At 43.2% G+C, this 20,056-nt stretch overlaps 1 protein-coding gene across 4 annotated transcripts in view; it reads right to left on the bottom strand.

The window, feature by feature from the left end:
• Positions 1–1,178: 1,178 nt before the first annotated feature.
• Positions 1,179–20,056, bottom strand: part of slc38a9 (solute carrier family 38 member 9) — a 68,341-nt gene continuing 49,463 nt past the window's right edge. For all 4 annotated transcript variants that reach the window (XM_085972096.1, XM_085972068.1, XM_085972078.1 and 1 more), the window contains 4 exons: positions 10,832–10,945; positions 5,556–5,704; positions 4,500–4,589; positions 1,179–3,347 (listed from right to left, as the gene is read on the bottom strand). In XM_085972096.1, the coding sequence (XP_085828222.1) occupies positions 3,182–3,347; positions 4,500–4,589; positions 5,556–5,704; positions 10,832–10,945 (519 nt within the window). In that variant the 3' untranslated portion in view covers positions 1,179–3,181. The remainder of the gene's footprint in view (positions 3,348–4,499; positions 4,590–5,555; positions 5,705–10,831; positions 10,946–20,056) is intronic.

The raw sequence follows: 20,056 nt of genomic DNA, 5'->3' as shown, positions 1-20,056 counted from the left end.
CTGTACAGCTGCTTTCTTGCTCTCGAGTTGTGTTGCTGTTTCCAGAGCAGGAATGCCTTGCGCTTGCAGCTTATTAGCTCCTGGATCTCCTGGTCGTTCTTGTCGAACCAGTCTTGGTGTTTCCTGGTTGAGTGACCGAGTGCCTCTTCACAGGTGCTGATTATGGAGGCCTTGAGTGCAGACCAGGCGCTGTGGACACTCTGCCTCTGCATCACTGGGACTCGTCAAGTTGATTGTGAGGCGCCGGCTGAATAGGGCTTTCTTAGCGGGATCTTTGAGTGCTCCAGCATTGATTTTCCTGCGGCATTGTTTCTCTTGCCGCCGCTGTTTTGGAGCTACATTGATGGAGATGACAGAGTGGATTAGGCAGTGGTCTGTCTAGCAGTTGTCAGCTCCTGTCATGGCACGGGTGATGCGGATGTCCTTGCGGTTATGTGCGCAACACAGCCGTTTGCACAGTGTTAAGGTCCCACAAACTGCAAATGTGATGAATGACCAGTTAATTTGTTTTTGGTGCTGTTGTGAGGAATGAATGTTGGCTTGGCTACCAGGAGAACGTCCTGCTCATCTCTGAATAGTGCCATGGCATCTTTTATATCCCAGTCAAACAGACAGATGGGCAAGATTGTCAGTTTAATGTTAATTTGCATCACATTATAGGATGGCATATACTCATGGGCCTATGGGTTTTCATCAATTTCCAGTCATATAGCATTACTGAACAGAGGACAGCTGTTTGCTTGAAGGATTTCACCCTGCAGTCCAGTCATTGTGTTAAGTACTTACACTGTTTTCTGTGCAACTGTATTCCTAGAGTCAGTTGCTTAATTGTGCACTCAAGAGTCAGGGTAAAGTATAGCAAAAACCCATATTCAAGGTCTACTTGCTCTTGGTGCCCAGAATTAGAGAGATCTCCTCCGTGCACCAGAAGCACGAAAAATAGCTTCCTAAAAGTCGTGGGTGACGTGTACAAATAGCCCCATATACAATGGCATTATATTAGACTGCAATATTATGCTCATTATTCCAGGAACATAATCATCTCATACTTAGAAATACTCATTAGAATACTATATTGCTGGTTTACCTTGCTGTACTGCTACACAGTTTTGGGATACATTAACAATCAATCATTCAGTATTGCAGAGATATTTTATGATATACTTTGGAAAAACAAGTTTAAGTCTGACAATTTTTATTGACCGAACATGAACCATTTAAACCAGCAATTTATTTATTTATTAACATATAATCAAGCATAATAGATTTATAAATCAATCTAGACTCAAGTGCACTGCACCAGAGGAAAATGAAAAAAAACAATTGACAAGATGGTAAAAAGCCTTGTGCAAAACAGCAATTGAAGTACATGGTATCTGTTAATCTGGTACCGAATATTTTTATGGGCATTACAATGTCATGCAAAATGTCCAGTTTACCATTGAATGAGATTATTAAATATTTCCAGTAAAATTTATCCAAAGTTGAAACCTATCCATTGGTTTAACTCAGCTATAACAAATTAAGATTACACCATATCCCATTCAAGAAAAACAATAGGTGATGAAACTGTAACAGAACTTTTGGGTATTTGACCTACAATTGTTTCCCTCCTGGTTTCCCCAGCCACACATCATCAGTGTAGTTGAGCTGCTCCTTGGCCTGCCACAAAGAGCTGTCTGAGCATTGCCAAGGAAATACTCCTCATGGGGAAGAGTCCAGCAACAACACGTCACTTCCACATAGTGGTGCAGCCGAGATCAGGAATTCAGGAGTGGAAGAAATATCAACAATGTGTCCTACCATTTTCATGGTGCTACATTACAAAATGATTACTATTTGAAAAAACCCCCAAACAGAACATACATATGCTGCATCATTAATACAACCCATAATGCGAATTACTGCTTCCATTGTATTTTATATTGATGTACCTTCAGTCTACAGTTCTAATCAGTTTGCCAATTTGAAAGTTTTACCAATAAAGCTACACAAAACTGCAGCACAAGGAATTCAACTTTGTTTTGGTGCCAGCAACTAGCATAATCAGCTAAAGTGCAAACTCCTCAATAAACTCAACATCTAGCTTGCACAGTTTGTTCCAAAGCTTGTGACTCAATGTTTTAGACTTTTGCTCCTTTGAATGACGTCAACTTCATTAGGTCATGATGCAGATTTGTGCACTGTGTTCAAGTTAGCTGGATTGTTCAAATTACTGAAACAATTCAGTTAAAGTAGAACATTTGAAAATGTTACATTTACATACAGCCATCATGTAAGCAAATTGATAGCATGTTCCAGAACTACTAAAGTTTCTAAATATTAGTCACGCTAACACTTTCAGCCAAAGTGGGAACAATCTAGTGCTATAAAATTGAGCACAAGTGAAGGGTTCCACCAACACTAATTCAGACCGCCAAAATGATCATTTTGAGGACAGCCTATCAAACTAACTTGTACATGGATTTAGGTGTTCACACATTAGAGGCAGTTGTTGCTTGAACCTTCTCATTCTTGTGTATTTGCATACAAGTCTACTTTAAACCAATAGACCAAGTCTTCGCAAACCATTCCAGCCAAATACATCATAAACAGTATTTCTACTCTTTACGATGCAGTAACCAGCCACATGTAGTGACAAAGGGTAGCTGATCCAATGAAATATTTCAGAAACTTCTCCCCTGCCTGCCACATGTAGTCTCCAAAATGTGATTATTTTTCCTTCCAAAAGCTCTCAGGCTTAAAAAACACAAAGGTATCCAACTAGATTTCCATTCAAAAAGCAGTCTTGACATGTGCTTGTATCTTGTGTATTATTTGATTTAATACATGTATTCAATAGACCCCCAACTTCCATCCACAGGATGAAGAAACACCATATAAGCAACTTACTGACTGTGGATTTAAGGTGCAAATCCAATGAAAGAGCAAGCACAATATTTGGCCTCTACTCCCATGCCAAATCACTGACAGGGCAATTTTTGGAATGGTTTATAAAAACTGGGGGAAATTTCACAAGCCTCTGGGTGCAAGCAGTGATTAACAGTTGATCGTCCCACTTAAGATAGCAAGTGTCAGCATACAAGAGAACAGTACATAGAACTTTACAATTCTTCTCCAAGAACAGTACGTAATTTGGTTAATGAGTCATCTTAAAATTTGGTATTTCTTTTGGCTGGTCTCATATCAAGAACTGTGCAATGAGATTAGCCACACCAAGCACGAGGAGAGAACTATGGAAGACCGCAGATGGCCAACTCAGCTGTCCTCTGCGGTGGAGTGCTATCATGTAAATAAGAGATGGGTAAACAAATACAAAGGCAAGGCCGCATGTTGCTCCTGAATACCTGCGTTAAAGAAAAACACAGAATGAGTTACAAAAATATAATCTCCTCAGATTTTTGTTTTTGTCATGTAGTCCGCCAGCAGGGAGCAATGCTACACGTTGTACAAATCTCCACCATCCCGAAGTAAAATGATGCACCAGAGGTCAGTGCACCTAATTATGGGTAGAGGAAGGACAGAAGGATGGATGGCCAACTAATAGTATCCAGTTTTCAAGTCTCAGGTAATCCTGGAATTTGAAACTGGGTAATTATTCAGCTGTGAAGCTAAACACCATTTAGTATTCCATTGGCTCAAATACTTTTAGATAATTGAACCAACATTTGTCAAAATCACTTTGTTTAATCAAAATGGTAGAGCAAAATAAATCATGACTTGCCTGATTGAATTACGGTATCAAGACGTTAGCATTTATCAATTCAATGAGTTTAAAAATAAGAAAATGGTCACATTATATTTTTCAGTGGTAACCTAGAAAGCTGGGTTAGGGTTGGGAAAGGGCAGATCATCAGACACAAATACATTTCTACAGAACAGATCACAGGGATGTTCTGCTTAGTTGTAGAAAGCTATCAAAGTATTCATTATATCTGTCTATTGTTCTGTATGGAATCTGAACATTTACATTTTAAATGAAGACTCAGTACAGAAAGCACCTCAATACTAATTAAATCAATGTGAAAACTTAGATTTTCAATTTCATAAAGGTGATTCGAAGGACAGGAATAAAGCAATAAAACAATATTCAGCTTTAAGAATTGAAGCAGTTAAATAATTCATTTTCATACATGGGCCAATGATTTTTTCCATACGGAGTCATAGTCTAACTATTAATAAATAACCATTATATCTGACTCATCATTGAAACAAGTTATACTTGGAGCTGGGATGCTTTCACTTTTAGCTGACAGGAGTCTGAAGGATTGGAATTTAATTGTGGTGGCATAGGCCTACTAGAAAAGTCCCAGTGCCACAGTTAAATGATTGAGACAGTGTGGAAATATGAAAAATATTTCCATAGCCTCAACACATGTAATAACTAATATTTAAATCAACACTTGAAATAGTACTCTACATCACTGAAGTTTCAACAGCTTTATTGAACTTCTTTTGATATAATTAAATTTAAACACTAAAAATAGGTCCACAAATACCTTATGATGGCGCCTATATTGGGGTAAAGCCTTGCCACAAGGATGCCACTACACACAACCACAATGTTTAGGATGAACACGTGCACAAAGCTGTGAAGAGAAACATTTAGTAAAACAACTGGAAACTAGATACAATTGAAGGGGTATGGTGGCAGTACAGTGCTGGTTAGTTTAGCTTCACTGGGTAGCTGTCAGTTCTAAGCTGGATCAGTTGGCTGTGGGGTATTGCATTTCAGGGCAGCAGGGACTCTAGTCAAACAAAGACCTGTCCCGCCGCACAGCTGCTCCTCCTGGTGGCCCACTGTGGGGCTGCCTTACCTGATGACCATGGGAAACATCAGACGCTCAGCCTTCACTCTCCTAACTGGCGCAGAAGACATGTTGGAGGGTATCTGGTTGTAGTTAAAACCTGGCAGCACTATTCACATTTTGAGCTAATGGAGTGGTACTGATGCCAGCTATGACAAAAAGCATACCTCACCCCCTCCCTTTTGGTTCAGAGGGCTTTTTGACAGAGGTAACAAAAATCCATGCATTTTATTTCTGGTAGCCATTAGTGGTACTCATTCATTTTCCCTCTCCCACTACTGTGAAGTAATTTTTAATTTCATTCCTGCTTTTTATCCTGCCTTTCTTCATCCATACCTTCCTAATTTCCAAAATGCTATAATTTTGGCTTTTTTTCCCCTCCAATCTTTCTTTTTAATACTTTCCTGCAACCATGTCCTCAGGTCAGGAGTCAAAAAGCATAGTTTAGCCACATTACTGGAGTAGGATTGGAGCTGAAGAGAGGGCTACATTACTAGGGCATTGAACTTAAAAATCAGCAGTGTACACAGCAAACATGGCAGCAATTCGTTTTCCAATGCTGCCACCAGATTGAAGTCTGCGGCGTAGTACTTGGAACAAACGATCTGGCTATTATCTGGTCAGGTGACAGGCAACTTTCAGAAACAGTCTTACAACACCCAACTTGGAAAATTTCTGAACAGTATAAACTGGCTGGTGAAATGGTTGAAGAAGCTGGGGGGAAAAAAAAACTGATTCTAGTCACACCTGGGATACACTTTTCCAAACAACTGGCCGAGTAGTTGTGCTCGAATCAGGTAGCCCAGCAATGGATAAACAGTCGTCATCTGAAACAGCAGGAAGATTCTGGAAACAAAGGCCATGATATCACCGCTCGGCAGGTTGTCCAGAAAGTTCTGGAAAAGAGATTAACAAATTGTTACAGAAATAAAGGCCATGATATTAACGGGGAGCCAGGGAGGCTGAAATACCAGACAAGGCTGGGCTGGTCTTAACAGCAGGGCCTCGTTAGCATATTGTAAGGCCGTCACTTACCCCGTGATCTCGCTGCCTTTCTGCCATGTCCCAATCTTAACCTGCTGCTTTGAGCAAGTGTGTGGGACGCCCGCAGGAAGGAAGCTTTAAATATGCAAATTGGGTCCCAATAATACCATCAGACCCAATCTGCAATTTCAGTCTCCGAGGCCGGAGTGGGGGAGGGAGCAGTGACAGCTTCCACAGAGGCCAGAACTGTTGAGAGGGGGATGGTGGGCCAGAAGGGACCCAGCAGCTAAGTTTGACAAACTTAATTTCAAGTTTCCCATTTCCATTCGCCTCCCCAAGATTGCCTCTTGAGCCTGTCGCCCTCAACTGAGGACCGTTCCCATGGGGCCCCCCTGGCTACGGCCTCCTGCCACTGAACTACCACTCCCACTGGTCGGGTTCAGCCAGAACGCCAGGAAAATCAATGCAAATGAAGCCCGGTCCTGGAGATCGGCTGGGTCTTCACGCTCCCAGACACCCCGGGTGTACCGCCTGCTTCGGGGCTCACGTGCACCATACCCGATTCCCCCAGTTTAAAATCGGGGCCAATGCGTCTTGTAGCCGGGAACATGCTAAACTGGATTTTCTTGCGCCTCAGGTAGGTGACAGGTTTCTGGTTTAACTTGCGCCCTTTTCCAAGGTAAAGGTGCAAAATCAACCCATTGCGTGAGATGGAAGACAGGAATTCCAGAAAGTTTGGAATGCTGATTCACCGAGTAGGGATTTGCATCCTGCATTTTACAGCAAATCGCTCGTCAGAATAAAAAACCAAGTTCCTCCGCTATTTTTTCGGCAACCGCTCAAAGATGTATTTCGATGGAATGTAAAGCCAAAGACCTCCCTACAAAAAGTGTGGATAAAGCCTCTTTAAAGATGTTTGAACACCAAAAGACATTATGGCAACCTCAGATAAATATTGGGCAATTTGGTCCCTTTTCTTAGATTAATGCAAAGATAACAAATTACAGCCAGCAATGCTGATTAGTGGGTTTTCATTGAAAACTGCAAGTTATGTCATGTCAAGCTGGAGCATTCCATTCACCTTCAGCTGCAAAGAAAATACCACTCCCCCAAAAAGTTTAATCATACCAATCTTCATCCTTAATAGAAGCAACACACCACCTTATTAGATTTTGGAAACAGGTCATCATGGGTAGCTTGATTCAAACAACAAGTTAATCTATGGCTGTAAAGAACCAAAACGGTTTCCTGTCCTTATGTTTCTCGGTTCTTTATCTCACACGTGTGGATTTGTGGTTCCAAGTGTTAGTTTGGTTCATTGTTGTCCAAGTCAGAAGGTTGCGGGGTCAAGCCAGGACTTGAGCACATAAGAGGTTAACACTTGCACAATATTGAGAGAGGGTGCTGCATTGTCAGAGGTGCCATCTTTTGGATGAGATGTTAAAGAGAGCAGCCAACCAGCCTGAGAATGCCAGCAGTGGTAGCTATGCGGCAAGGGTTAAATGCCAGTAAAATTGGAAGAATCAGTATCAGCTGGTTAGAAATGGCCAAGAACAAAGACAGGCATTTTCAATCAGGTAGGAGTCATGCAAGGGGGCAGGGGAGTGGAGGAGGACTGAAGGCTGTTGTTTCTCTTCCTGCTGCAGGCATCTCTTTACTAAATTTATTTAACCTGTTGGAATTATTGGGGCTTCAGGTGGATTTAGACTAAATTCATTGAATTTTTCCATGAAAAAAGCTCTGAACAGCTGATCCATACAAACCAGGAACGTCCCACATTCAATTGCTGAGCCAATCTCAGACAATCAACCGTAGCTCCTTGGATTGGGGCTTGGGAGCAAAAACAAAGAGCCACAGTTCCTGCTCTTATTCACTAGGCAGCAACTTGTGCTACAAATGCACACGTGAGGATATTGGGTGAAAAGAAAGAAATGCCCCTTCTCCCTGTATGGCCAGATGACACTGAAAAAAAGTGGTCACTTGGGTGGGGTACTAAAGGGAATAATCATCTTCAGGGAGAGAGAGAAAATAAAGGCCAAACTAAAAGGACATCACATATAAACCTACTGCATGCTACAACACAACACAAACAAATAGCATATATCCAATACTGGCAGAAACAGCTTTTTAAATACATTACCAATAGATTAAACATATCTATTACTTTTCACTAGGAGTGCTAACAAATGGTCATTCCCATCCTAGTTAAACACCAGCTTCAAAGACATATTGGACAATCTTCTGTTAGGGACGTGGAGAGATTAGGTGTGTAAGGAGAATTTTTCTGAATTTCCTGCTCCTTCCAACCCCACTTCCCTTTGCATCTGCCCCTGAAAAAAAATCTTCAAATCACTTACAATTGTACTTTCAAACTCCCAACTGCCTAGTTTTTGGCCCTACATTTCCCACAATACCTCTAACTGTAATTGCTCAACCACACCCAGCCTTGATGCCCTTGTCCCCAGCCAAACCGTCACCATCTGCCATCTGTCATTCCCCCTGGTCTGCCTCACATCTTCACTCCCTCAAGTCCAAGGGTTGCAGACTTGAGCATATCTAGCATACAACCGGCTGAGCCATCCATCACCAGATCTGGCTGGACCACATCAAGCTTTAATAGGCCTCACTCTCACTCATTCCCAAGAAACACCTGCCAGTGGCAGCACTTGCTTCAGAGTCAGAAGGTTATGGATTCAAATCCCACTCAGGAATTGAGAACATAATCTAGGCTGACACTTCAGTGCATTTAAAATGGTGAGACATTAGAAAATGTTGACGTTCAGGAGGGACCTGGGTATCCTTGTACACGAATCACTGAAAGTTAACATGCAGGTACAGCAAGCAATTAGGAAAGCAAATGGTATGTTGGCCTTTATTACAAGAGGATTTGCGTATAAGAGTAAAGTTGTCGTACTGCAATTATATAGGGCCCTGGAGTATTGTGTACAGTTTTGGTCTCCTCCTCGAAGGAAGGATATACTTGTCATAGAGGGAGTGCAACAAAGGTTCACCAGACTGGTTCCTGGGATGGGGGAATTGTCTTACGAGGACAGATTGAGTAGACTAGGCCTATATTCTCTAGAGTTTAGAAGTATGAGAGGTGATCTCATTGAAACATACAAAATTCTTACAGGGCTGGACAGGGTAGATGCAGGGAGGATGTTTCCCCTGGCTGGGGAGTCTAGAACCAGGGGTCACAGTCTCAGAATAAGGGGTCGGCCATTTAGGACTGAGATGAGGAGAAATTTCTTCACTCACAGAGGGTGGTGAATCTTTGGAATTCTCTACCCAAGAGAGCTGTAGAGGCTCAGTCATTGAATATATTCAAGACAGAGATTGATAGATTTTTGAATATTATGGGAATCAAGGGATATGGGGATAGTTCAGGAAAGTGGAGATGCGGTAGAAGATCAGCCATGATCTTATTGAATGGCGGAGCAGGCTTGAAACGCCAAATGGCCTACTCTTATTTCTTATGTTCTTATGTACTCAGGGAATAATGCACGCTTGATTGACACCCCATCCACCACCTTAAGCATTCACTCCCTCCACCACCGACGCACTGTGTCTGCAGTGTGTACCACCTACAAGATGCACTGCAGCAACTCGCCAAGGCTCCTTCAATAGCACCTCCCAAACTCACGACCTTTACCACCTAGAAGGACAAGGGCAGCAGGCACATCGGAACACCACCACCTCCAAGTTCCCCTCCAAGTCACACATCATCCTGACTTGGAAATATAATCGCCATTCCTTCATAGTTGCTGGGTCAAAATCCTTGAGCTCCCTCCTTAACAGCACTGTGGGATCACCTTCACCACACGGACTGCAGCGGTTCACCACCACCTTCTCAAGGGCAATTAGGGATGAGCAATAAGTGCTGGCCTTGCAAGCAATGCCCACTTCGAGAATTAACATATATAAAAATAGAGTGCTGCATTGCCAGAGGTGCTGTCTTTTGAGTCAGATGTCAAACCAAGTCGAGAATCAACTCTCAGGTGGGCACAAAAGATTCCCAGGCACTATTCGAAGAGGAGAATGGGAGTTCTCCGTGCTCTGGACAACATTTTGCTCTAAACGAACACCACTAAAACAGATTGGCTGTTGATTTATGGGATCTTGCTGTGCACAAATCGGCTGCCACATTTGCCTGCAACAGCGTCAACACTTTGGGACGTCTTAAGGAAGTGAAAAGCACTGTAAAAATGCAAGTTCCTTTCTTTCATTTTCAAAACCATTGCCTTCTCAAGAACCCACATTTGACCAAACGACCATCCCATCTTCAACTGCCCTTTCCTCTCCAATGTTCTTGAATATGTTGTCGCCATGCCCCTCTGCCGAGCAACTGCCTTTTGAATCCCTCCAATCAGGTTTCTGCCCCTCCCATGAGCACTGAAACTGGCCTAATCACAGTCATGAACATTCCCTGACTGAGCAGGAGTTATCCCTCCTCACCCTCTCTGCAGCCTTTGACACCTCAACCACACTTCCCTCCTTCAAAGTGGAATGCTTGGAATGATTCACCAATGGCCAAAGATATTGGTTTAGAAACAGAAAATGCTCAGCAGGTCAGGCAACATCTGTGGAGAGAGAAACAGAGTTAACGTTTCAGGTTGATGACCAGAGTTCTGACAAAAGGTCATCGACCTGAAAAGTTAATTCTGTTTCTCTCTCCACAGATGCTGCCTGACCTGCTGAGTATTTCCAACATTTTCTGTTTCTATTTCATATTTCCAGCATCTGCAGTATTTTGCTTTTGTATTAGATATTTTGGTGTTATGGAGAGTATATCTACTGGAACAATAGCCTTTTCTCAAAATCTCTTCCACTGATATAATGGCAAATGTAAATGTAAATCACAGCCTTGTGTTCTTTCACAGCACAGTGAAAGCTCACAGAAACTTCAATCCCACTTATGGTGAATATATCGTCATAAGACACTGCAACTTTATCAAGATTCAGTCTCCATTTGTTCCTCCCCTTCACATAGTAGAAAAAAGACAAGTCAAATTCGACAAAGGCAGTTCAGAGTTACATACCGGCTCGATACAGTCTTTGGATAGTTCTGGGGAGGGAAATGCAGCAAATGTCATCACTGCAACATACATATAGGTTAATCCCACAAGTAGATAGGCAATGGAGAGATCCCGAACCTGAAGAGGAAACACATTAAAATCAGTCTGTATAGAGAGACATATGCCAAGAAATGAAACCTACTTTCATCCAAGACAACTTAGGTTAATTAAAAACACACTATTCAAGAATACAAATCAGGGGATGTGTTCCATTTTTTAATTTTTTAATTTGCTATCGTAACTTCATAGAACATGCCTGATCACACCTCTAAATCCTTTGAATACATCTTTGTTGAAAGATCACCACAAGGAAAAAGGCTTCTGCCCATCATTTCAGAAGAAAATATTTTCAGAGAACATTAAGTTTTGGGTTTCTACAAATTACTATGTAGGACTGGAACTCCAGTTCCAAGTGGGCTGACTTGGCATCTCTGTAGTACTATTCACTGGACACTGCAACAAAGGTGCTTTATGATATTGCAGGCTGTAATTGTCTGATCTTTAGAACATGTACAGCCCACAGTCCATTGCAACAAGTAGACTCAATGTATTAAACTCCATATAACCAGAACAAAATTCCATACTTCTGGTAACTGAACTGAAACAGAATGCATTCCATTAATACAACAAGACTTTAGCACAGTGTGTCTGGTGCTAAGAGGATCGCTAGATGAGAATGCAGTGCTACTGGGCCACCTTAAGATGGCACAATAAATTTGTGGCATAGTGCACCCATGCATAGATTGGCACAACATAAACATGACCCTGAGCCAGTTGTCCAGGCACACAGGGAAGAGTAGGTTTTTACTTTATAGTAGAAAGCAGGTCAACCTATACCACTTCAGCGCCTCCTTGGTGGCTGGTTTAAGCAGCACCAAAGAGAAAAATCCTTCTAGTGCATCGCTAACTTTTGATTTCCACCACTGGGTAACAAAATGGTTCATAACATGTGTGTACATAAAGTAGATTTGAAAAGACACCACGCTGAAGCAATATTCCCTCTAATTTTTTTTGTACTGAGCAGGCCACAAACTCCTTTGAGCACAACCTTCTAGTCAATGAGCAAATATTAAAACAACTTTTACAATGACAACTTAAAAGCAGATATACAGCAATGCCATATTGCCACCCCACCATCTCAAATGATGAGACAATCAGACAAGGTTCTGTACAAGTTTAACATAACTTCTGCTTTTGAATTCTATTCCTCTAGAAATGAACCCCAGTGCTTTATTTGCACTTTTATGGCTTTCTTAACCTGCATTGCTACTTTTAATGATTTGTGAATCTATAGCCCTAGATCCCTTGGCACATCTACCCCATTTAGACTCTTATTTTCTAAGGAGTGGGTCGCCTCCTTATTCCTCCTACCAAAATGCACCACCTCACACTTATCTATATTGAAATTAATTAGTCATTTACATGCCCATTCTACAAGTTTGTTTATGGTAGAATTAATTAAAAGCTTTTAGTTCAGCATGTACAAACTATTTAATAAAAAAATTACTTGTCAGAAATGATTAGGATATAAAAGAACTGTATAATAATGCGTTAACACTTCAGAAATGTCACTCAGTTACACGGTTATGCATCAATATAACAAGCCAAAAGCCCAAGGTGAGCTGAAAGAGGCATATCTATTCGTGCAATTTGTATTAATTTTAAAAGTTTTCAAAGTATTAGCCCATCCCTCGTGCCACAAGTTGTGAGGAGGACACAGAGTCTGCAAAGGGATATAGATAGGTTAAGTGAGTGGGCAAAAATTTGGCAGATGGAGTATAATGTGGGAAAATGTGAGGTTATCCACTTTGGTAAGAAAAATAAAAAAGCAAATTATTTAAATGGAGACAGACTACAGAATGCTGCAGTACAAAGGGATCTGGGGGTCCTCGTACATGAAACACAAAGTTAGCATGCAGGTACAGCAAGTAATTAGGAAGGCAAATGGACTGTTGGTCTTTATTGCAAAGGGGATGGAGTATAAAAGTAGGGAAGTCTTGGTGAGACCACACCTGTAGTACGGTGTACAGTTTTGGTCTCCTTATTTAAGGAGGGTTATACTTGCATTGGAAGCAGTTCAGAGAAGGTTCACTAGGTTAATTCCTGAGAGGAAGGGGTTGTCTTATGAAGAAAGGTTGGGCCATACTCATTGGAGTTTAGAAGAATGAGATGTGATCTTATTGAAACGTAGAAGATTCTGAGGGGGCTCGACAGGGTAGATGCAGGGAGGATGTTTCACCTCGTGGGGGGACTCTAGAACTAGGGGGCATAGTTTCAGAATAAGGGGTCGCCCATTTAAAACCATGATGAGGAATTTCTTCTCTCAGAGGGTTGTGAATCTTTGGAATTCTCTGCTCGAGCGCTGTGGAGGCTGGGTCATTGAATATATTTAAGGTGGAGGTAGACAGATTTTTGAACGATAAGGGAGTCAAGGGTTATGGGGAGCGGGCAGGAAAGTGGAGTTGAGGCCAAGACCAGATCAGCCATGATCTTATTGAATGGCGGAACAGGCTCGAGGGGCCAAATGGCCGACTCCTGCTCCTATTTCTTATGTTCTGATGTCATTATAGCAGTGGCTGCACAAGCAGCAGCTTTCCTAAGGCGCCGACGTGCTGTACGTCCACATAAGTAATCAGACTATTAATCACTATGCAACCAGACAACCAACCAATATAAAGTGCTGTAGTTCTTTATCACTACGCTACCATTCCCGTAACTAATGTCACTGGGCTAGTAATCCAGAGGCCTGGACTAATGATCCAGAGATGCGAGTTCAAAACCCACCACAGCAGCAGGGGAATTTAAATTCAGTAAATCTGGAATAAAGCGCTAGTATCAGTAATGGTAACCATGAAACTATCGGATTGTCGTAAAAACCCATCTGGTTCACTAATGTCGGTTAGGGAAGGAAGTCTGCCTACATGTGACTCCAGTCCCACAGCAATGTGGTTGACTCTTAACTGCCCTCTGAAATGGCCTAGCAAGTCACTCAGTTGTCCACACGGACTGCAGCGGGTCAAGGCGGCGGCTCACTACCACCTTTGAGGAAAATTAGGGATGGGCAATAAATGCTGGCCTTACTAGCGACGCCCACGAAGAGTCATCCCACAAACAAATAAAAAATATTCACAGTATTATAAAGAATTTAACAAAAACGGGTATCCATATTTCCAACTTCAATCACTTCCATTAATAAACGTTGTCTTCTTGAACTAGCACAGCCCCCATGTAACATGTCAGAAATGCAACACTTAGTCACAAGTGCAGGAAAACACGTTTGCATCACCGAATTAAAAACAAAAAGCAGGAAAAGCTAGGAAATAAATATTCATCTTTCTTCCTGGACAGGCGAACCAATCAGACTGACTTGAAAATGTTTATTAATATGTTGAAGTAAGGATGCTAATTTACAAATTTCACTTCTAATATTTTTCTCAAACATTCTGCTCTTATCACGAAAAGTGTTGAATTATTTTAGCTACTTCCCAATTAAATAGTGGGAAACAAACTTCATTGTACTCTCAATTTTTAATCTCCTATTTCAAACATTTATACCAAATCAAAATTGTACATTATCAGTTTAATCGAAGTATTTTGTGTGTTTCTCAATAAACAAATAGTAGTTTCTTCTAAGGTAGCTTCCAGCCATTTTTATACATCATTACATAACCCTTGTTACTATTAACACTCCACTAAACATTTAAGAATAAATCTATATTTACATTATTCCTGGGACTTGTTAGGGCTATAGAACGAGACAAAATAAAATGGTTTGTGTTTTTCCCCCTTTTTGGGTCCCTTTCTAAAAGTCTTAGGGGGAGAAATTCGGTTGTTAGCGCCACCGATTAACGCCTAAAGAGGCCGAGAAGTGGGGTGCGAGCCAATTTCCGAGCGGGCGCAAGGCACCTAGCCCCATATTGAGCATGCATTTAGTGCCGGCGCTAAATCTTAGCGCCCGCTCATGGGCGCAGGCTGATTATGACGTCATTTGAGTGTGCAACGCCTTTTGGGCGCCCCGGACCGGAAATTCAGTGGCGCCCCCCTCCGTAGCGCCTGGCGCTAATAGTGACAGCTTACCTGGACCTTACCAAGTCACTCTCGGGCTGGAGGAGCGTTATTTAAAGGGGACTGGTGTGGTTTAAAAGCGGCAGCCATTTTTGGAGCACAACTTCCTCGAGAGCTACAAAGAGTTGCTGAGCTGCACACAGCCATTTGACCACTGAGCCAGCGCAGGCAGACGATCTTCAGCCTTCTGACCATCACCTTGCTGTTGGTGAGCCTTGACAACGAGGAACCTTCCTGTGGGCACTTATTATGGGGGCTGCATTGGAGGGGAACATCCTGCTGCTGAATCATCTGGAAAGGGCACGGAGACGCTGGGAGAGGGAGGCGGACATGGCCAGACGGAGGAGGGCCAACAGACGTCGCCACAGCAGACCATACGCTGGCAGGGTTTTCCGACAGCAGTTTTCCTACATGAACATGCCGGAGGAGCAATGTGTCAGAAGGCTGCGATTTAGAAAGGAGGTGGTGACTGAGCTGTGCCAGCTGCTTCAGCCAGATCTGCAGCCTCAGATAAGGTGCCGGACATCTCGGTCGGTGGCCGAGAAGATGCCTGCTGGCCTAAACTTCTACGCGAGCGGCTTTTCTCAGGCTGCGCGTCAGAGGCTGATCAGAAGTAGCTTCTAGGCCCCTCTCATGGAATGCTTGCTGCCATTCCAAGAACAGGAATGGAACCGGTCTGATACCCCCCAAGCCTGTGAAGGGCAAGATGCATGTAAATAGAAGGCATGCCCATTGTAAATGAAAAAAGTGTTTCATTACACAAAATGTGGTTCCTTCAAACATGAGAAAGCTATGGCAACTTGCCTCTCACACCCGGGAGACTGTCCAAAACATAAATCACATTCCGACCATCTTCCTTGGCCTTGATTCCACTGCGCCAACCAAAGCATCCAATGCCCCATCAGTGAGGCGTTCCGCCCTCTGCCTCACCCTTTCCATGTCTTGCTAGGCTGGTGCGCCACAGGTAGGCTCCCACCGCTTTGAAGGCCTACAAGGCAGTGAGTGTGTCTGGTGATGCCAATTGACCCGCCCCTTTAAGAGCTGGCCGGCACCAGTGTGTCTCAGGGAGTGTGATTATTGACAGCACCCTCACTGCGCCCCGCCGCCGCGAAATTGGGTTGCGCCGCCGGGTTAGCGCCCTAAGAGTAGCGTGCACTGCCTGATTTAGCGCCGCAATCACCTTTAGGGGCGCTGCAACCCAATATCGCGCTAGGTGGCGCTAAATTGCGCCTAGCGCTAAACTTTGCGCATCGCCAGGACTAGCGCCCCAATCGCGGCTATACCGAATTTCTAGGCCTTAGTCATTTTTTTTTAAGTCAATAAAAAGTAATATGTAACTCCTACAAATCCTCCTAATGTAACCCCACTATTTAAAAAAGGTGGTAGAGAGAAAACAGGGAATTATAGACTGGTAAGTCTGACATCGGTAGTGGGGAAAATGCGAGAGTCCATTATAAAAGATGTAATAGCAGAGCACTTGGAAAACAGTGACAGGATCGGACAAAGTCAACATGGATTTACAAAAAGTAAATCGTGCTCGACTAATCTACTGGAATTTTGAGGGGATGTAAGTGGTAGAATAGATAAGGGAGAACCAGTGGATGTGGTGTATTTGGACTTTCAGAAGGCTTGCGATAAGGTCCCGCATAAGAGATCAGCGTGCAAAGTTAAAGCACACGGGATTGGGGGTAAGGTACTGTCTTGGATACTAGATGTAATATCGCCAAGTTTACAGACGACACAAAGCTGGGTGGACGTGTGTGCTGTGAGGAGGATGCAGAGAAACTCCAGTATGATTTGGACAGGTTGGGTGATTGGGCAGATGCAGTATAATGTGGATAAATGTGAGGTTATCCACTTTAATGGCAAAAACAGGAAGACAGATTATCTGAACGGCAATAGATTGGGAAAAGGGGAAGTGCAACAAAACCTGGGTGTCCTTGTGCACCAGTCGCTGAAGGCAAGCATGCAAGTGCAGCAGGCGGTTAAGAAGGCAAATGGTACGTTGGCCTTCATAGCGACAGGATTCGAGTACAGGAGCAAGGATGTCTTGCTGCAGTTGTACAGGGCCTTGGTGAGACCACACCTTGGAGTATTGTGTGCAGTGTTGGTCACCTTACCGGAGGAAGGATGTTCTTGCCATGGAGAGACTGCAGCGAAGATTTACCAGACTGATACCTGGGAATGCAGGAATGACATATGAGGAGAGATTGGGTCGATTAGGCTTATATTCGCTAGAGTTTAGAAGAATGAGAGGGGATCTCATTGAAACTTATAAAATTCTAACAGGATGAGTTCAAGAAGTTGGATATATTTCTTAAGGCTAAAGGGATCAAGGGGTATGGGGAGAAAGCCGGTACCGGGTACTGAACTTGGATGATCAGCCATGATCGCATTGAATGGCGGAGCAGGTTCGAGGGGCCGAATGGCCTACTCCTGCTCCTATCTTCTATGTCTATGACTAGACAGACGCAGGAAGGGTGTTCCTGATGGCGGGGGAGTCCAGAACCAGGGGTCACAGTCTAAGGATAAGGGGTAAGTCATTTAGGACCGAGATGAGGAGGAATTTCTTCACCCGGAGAGTGGTGAACCTGTGGAATTCTCTACCATAGAAGGCAGTTGAGGCCAATTCATTAAATATATTCAAGAAGGAGTTAGATATATTTCTTAAGGCTAAAGGAGTCAAGGGATATGCGGAGAAGGCAGGGACAGGGTGCTGAATTTGGATGATCAGCCATGATCTCATTAAATGGCAGAACAGGCTCAAGGGGCCGAATGGCCTACTCCTATCTTCTATGTTTCTATCTGCCCTCCCCCTCAACAGCATGGTTCCATGTTTGTGTAAAGCAACTCACTTCAGTCGATCATTCAAAATCAAATATTGAGAAATATCAACTTCAAAATATTTTAAGCATTTCAGAACTTCTTTAAAAGCATTTGGACTGTAAGACCTGGTTGAAACTTGTTTCAATGAGGGGAAAATTGATTATTGTTTCTGTTTCTTCCAAAATCATATTCGAAACTTAGGGGGAAAAAAGTGTTAACGCTCATTTTTTATGAAAAGTTCATTAAAAATCATTAAATTCTTTCAGTCTCGTTGCAGCTTTGACAGAAGTTGCTACAAGTTTCTCTTTCCCTCTTCAGCGCTTGTCACATACAATAAAAAAAATAAACTAAACTCTAATTCCAACCTGAGCTCAAATAAGAAAGTGAATAAAGTGGTTAAACTTCCTTAGGCGGTGGTGAGGTTATCTATCCCTAGCCTTGGCGATGAGTTGGGATCAGTTTGAGAAGTTGTTTCCTCTTTTTCCTGTTGCCGTTCCCTCCATCTCTCACACACCGAGGTACAAACAGGGGCACAAACTTTTTCCCCTCTCTCATAACATGGCTTAAATAACCCAGATAAACTCTTTCAAAAAGGGGACAACACCTGGCAAAATTTAACTGGAACTTACCGCGGGACATTAGGGGACAACACCTGGTAAAATTTAACTGGAACTTACCGCGGGACATTCAACATCACTTTCCTATATTTTTCTCCAGCTGTAAACAATTTTCTGAACTGTTTATAAAAAAAAAAAAAAAATTCTCCTTTTTGTTTCACTGGGGGCCTAAAACTTGTTTGCTTTAGCCTCCTTCCAGCAGACATTGTACATGGGCTGTGCCTCCACCTGTGTTGTTCCAAAGTGCAGCTGCCGCTCAGTCTCCGGGAATGGACTACACGTCTCTGGGCCTTCACCCTTTTCTCTGTCCCTCTCTCTCTCTCTCTCTCCGTACCCCCCCAGTCGCTCGCTCGCCCACCCCTCCTACCCCAGTCGCTCGCACTCTCGCCCCCCCCCCCCCCCCATTCGATCCTTTATTTTCCCCCCCACTGCCCAGCAACAGATCCCCCCACTGCATGGAGCTGACGAAAGCGTGGCCCAACTGGATACAGCTCCGGTATCCTGCCAGCCGGCGCGGAAGACTGAAAGGCAAAAATCAGAGTGCGAGGATTCTCCCGTGTCCCGCTGATATGTCAAAGATCAAGGGAGAAAACCCCTCCCAGCATTACATAGCAACCCATCAACCATCGGAGAACACACTTCAAGAGCTGCAATTGATCCAATTTATTTTCTTTCCAGTTTTGAAGAAGGGTTTCGACCCGAAACATCAACTCAAATTTCTCTCCACGGATGTTGCCTGACCTGCTGAGTTTTTCCAGCATTTTCTGTTATTTTGGATTCCCGGGGCCATTGCGTATTGGGCCCCTCCCCGCCCCAGCTACTGTCCAGTTCTCTGCGCGGCATTTTAACTGAAGTGCACGCGAGCTCTGGAACACATGCATGGCCGCGCAGGAGCGCACCTTAGAGGGAACAGTGCCCTAAAGGTGGTCTGTTCATTGGGATCAATCTGGCTGGAATGTTCTAAAGACACTTTTGATCTTTAGCAGGGCAAAAACTTTATATCTAGAGGTCTTGAATACAAGGGGGTAGAAGTTATGCTGCAGCTATACAAAACCCTGGTTAGACCACACCTGGAGTACTGTGAGCAGTTCTGGGCACCACACCTTAGGAAGGATATAATGGCCTTGGAGGGAGTGCAGCGTAGGCTTACCAGAATGATACCCAGACTCCAGGATTTAAATTACGAGGAGATATTACATAAATTAGGGTTGTATTCCCTAGATTTTAGAAGGTTATTGTGTGATTTGATGGAAGTTTAAGATATTAAGAGGAACAGATAGGGTAGATAGAGAGAAACTATTTCCGCTGGCTGGGGATTCTAGGATTATGGAGCATAGTCTAAAAATTTGAGCCAGACCCTTCAGGAGTGAAATTAGGAAACACTTCTACACACAGGTTGGTAGAAGTTTGGAACTCTCTTCCGCAAACAGCAATTGATGCTAGATCAATTGTTAATTTTAAATCAGAGATTGATAAATTTTCGTTAACCAAAAGGTATTAAGGGATATGGGCCAAAGGCGGGTATATGGAGTTAGGTCGCAGATCAGCCATGCTCTCACCAAATGGCAGAACAGGCTTGAGGGGCTGAATGGCCTACTCCTGTTCCTATGTTGATATTTTATTTTTTCAACACCGATAGGTTAGACTTTGTAAATGTGCTGACTGTCACGAGAGAATAATG

Source organism: Somniosus microcephalus, chromosome 2 (assembly GCF_052327205.1).
Source record: "Somniosus microcephalus isolate GS21.2 chromosome 2, FLI_Smic_1.0, whole genome shotgun sequence".
NCBI lineage: Eukaryota > Metazoa > Chordata > Chondrichthyes > Squaliformes > Somniosidae > Somniosus > Somniosus microcephalus.
This window is presented reverse-complemented; position numbering and strand designations above follow the sequence as displayed.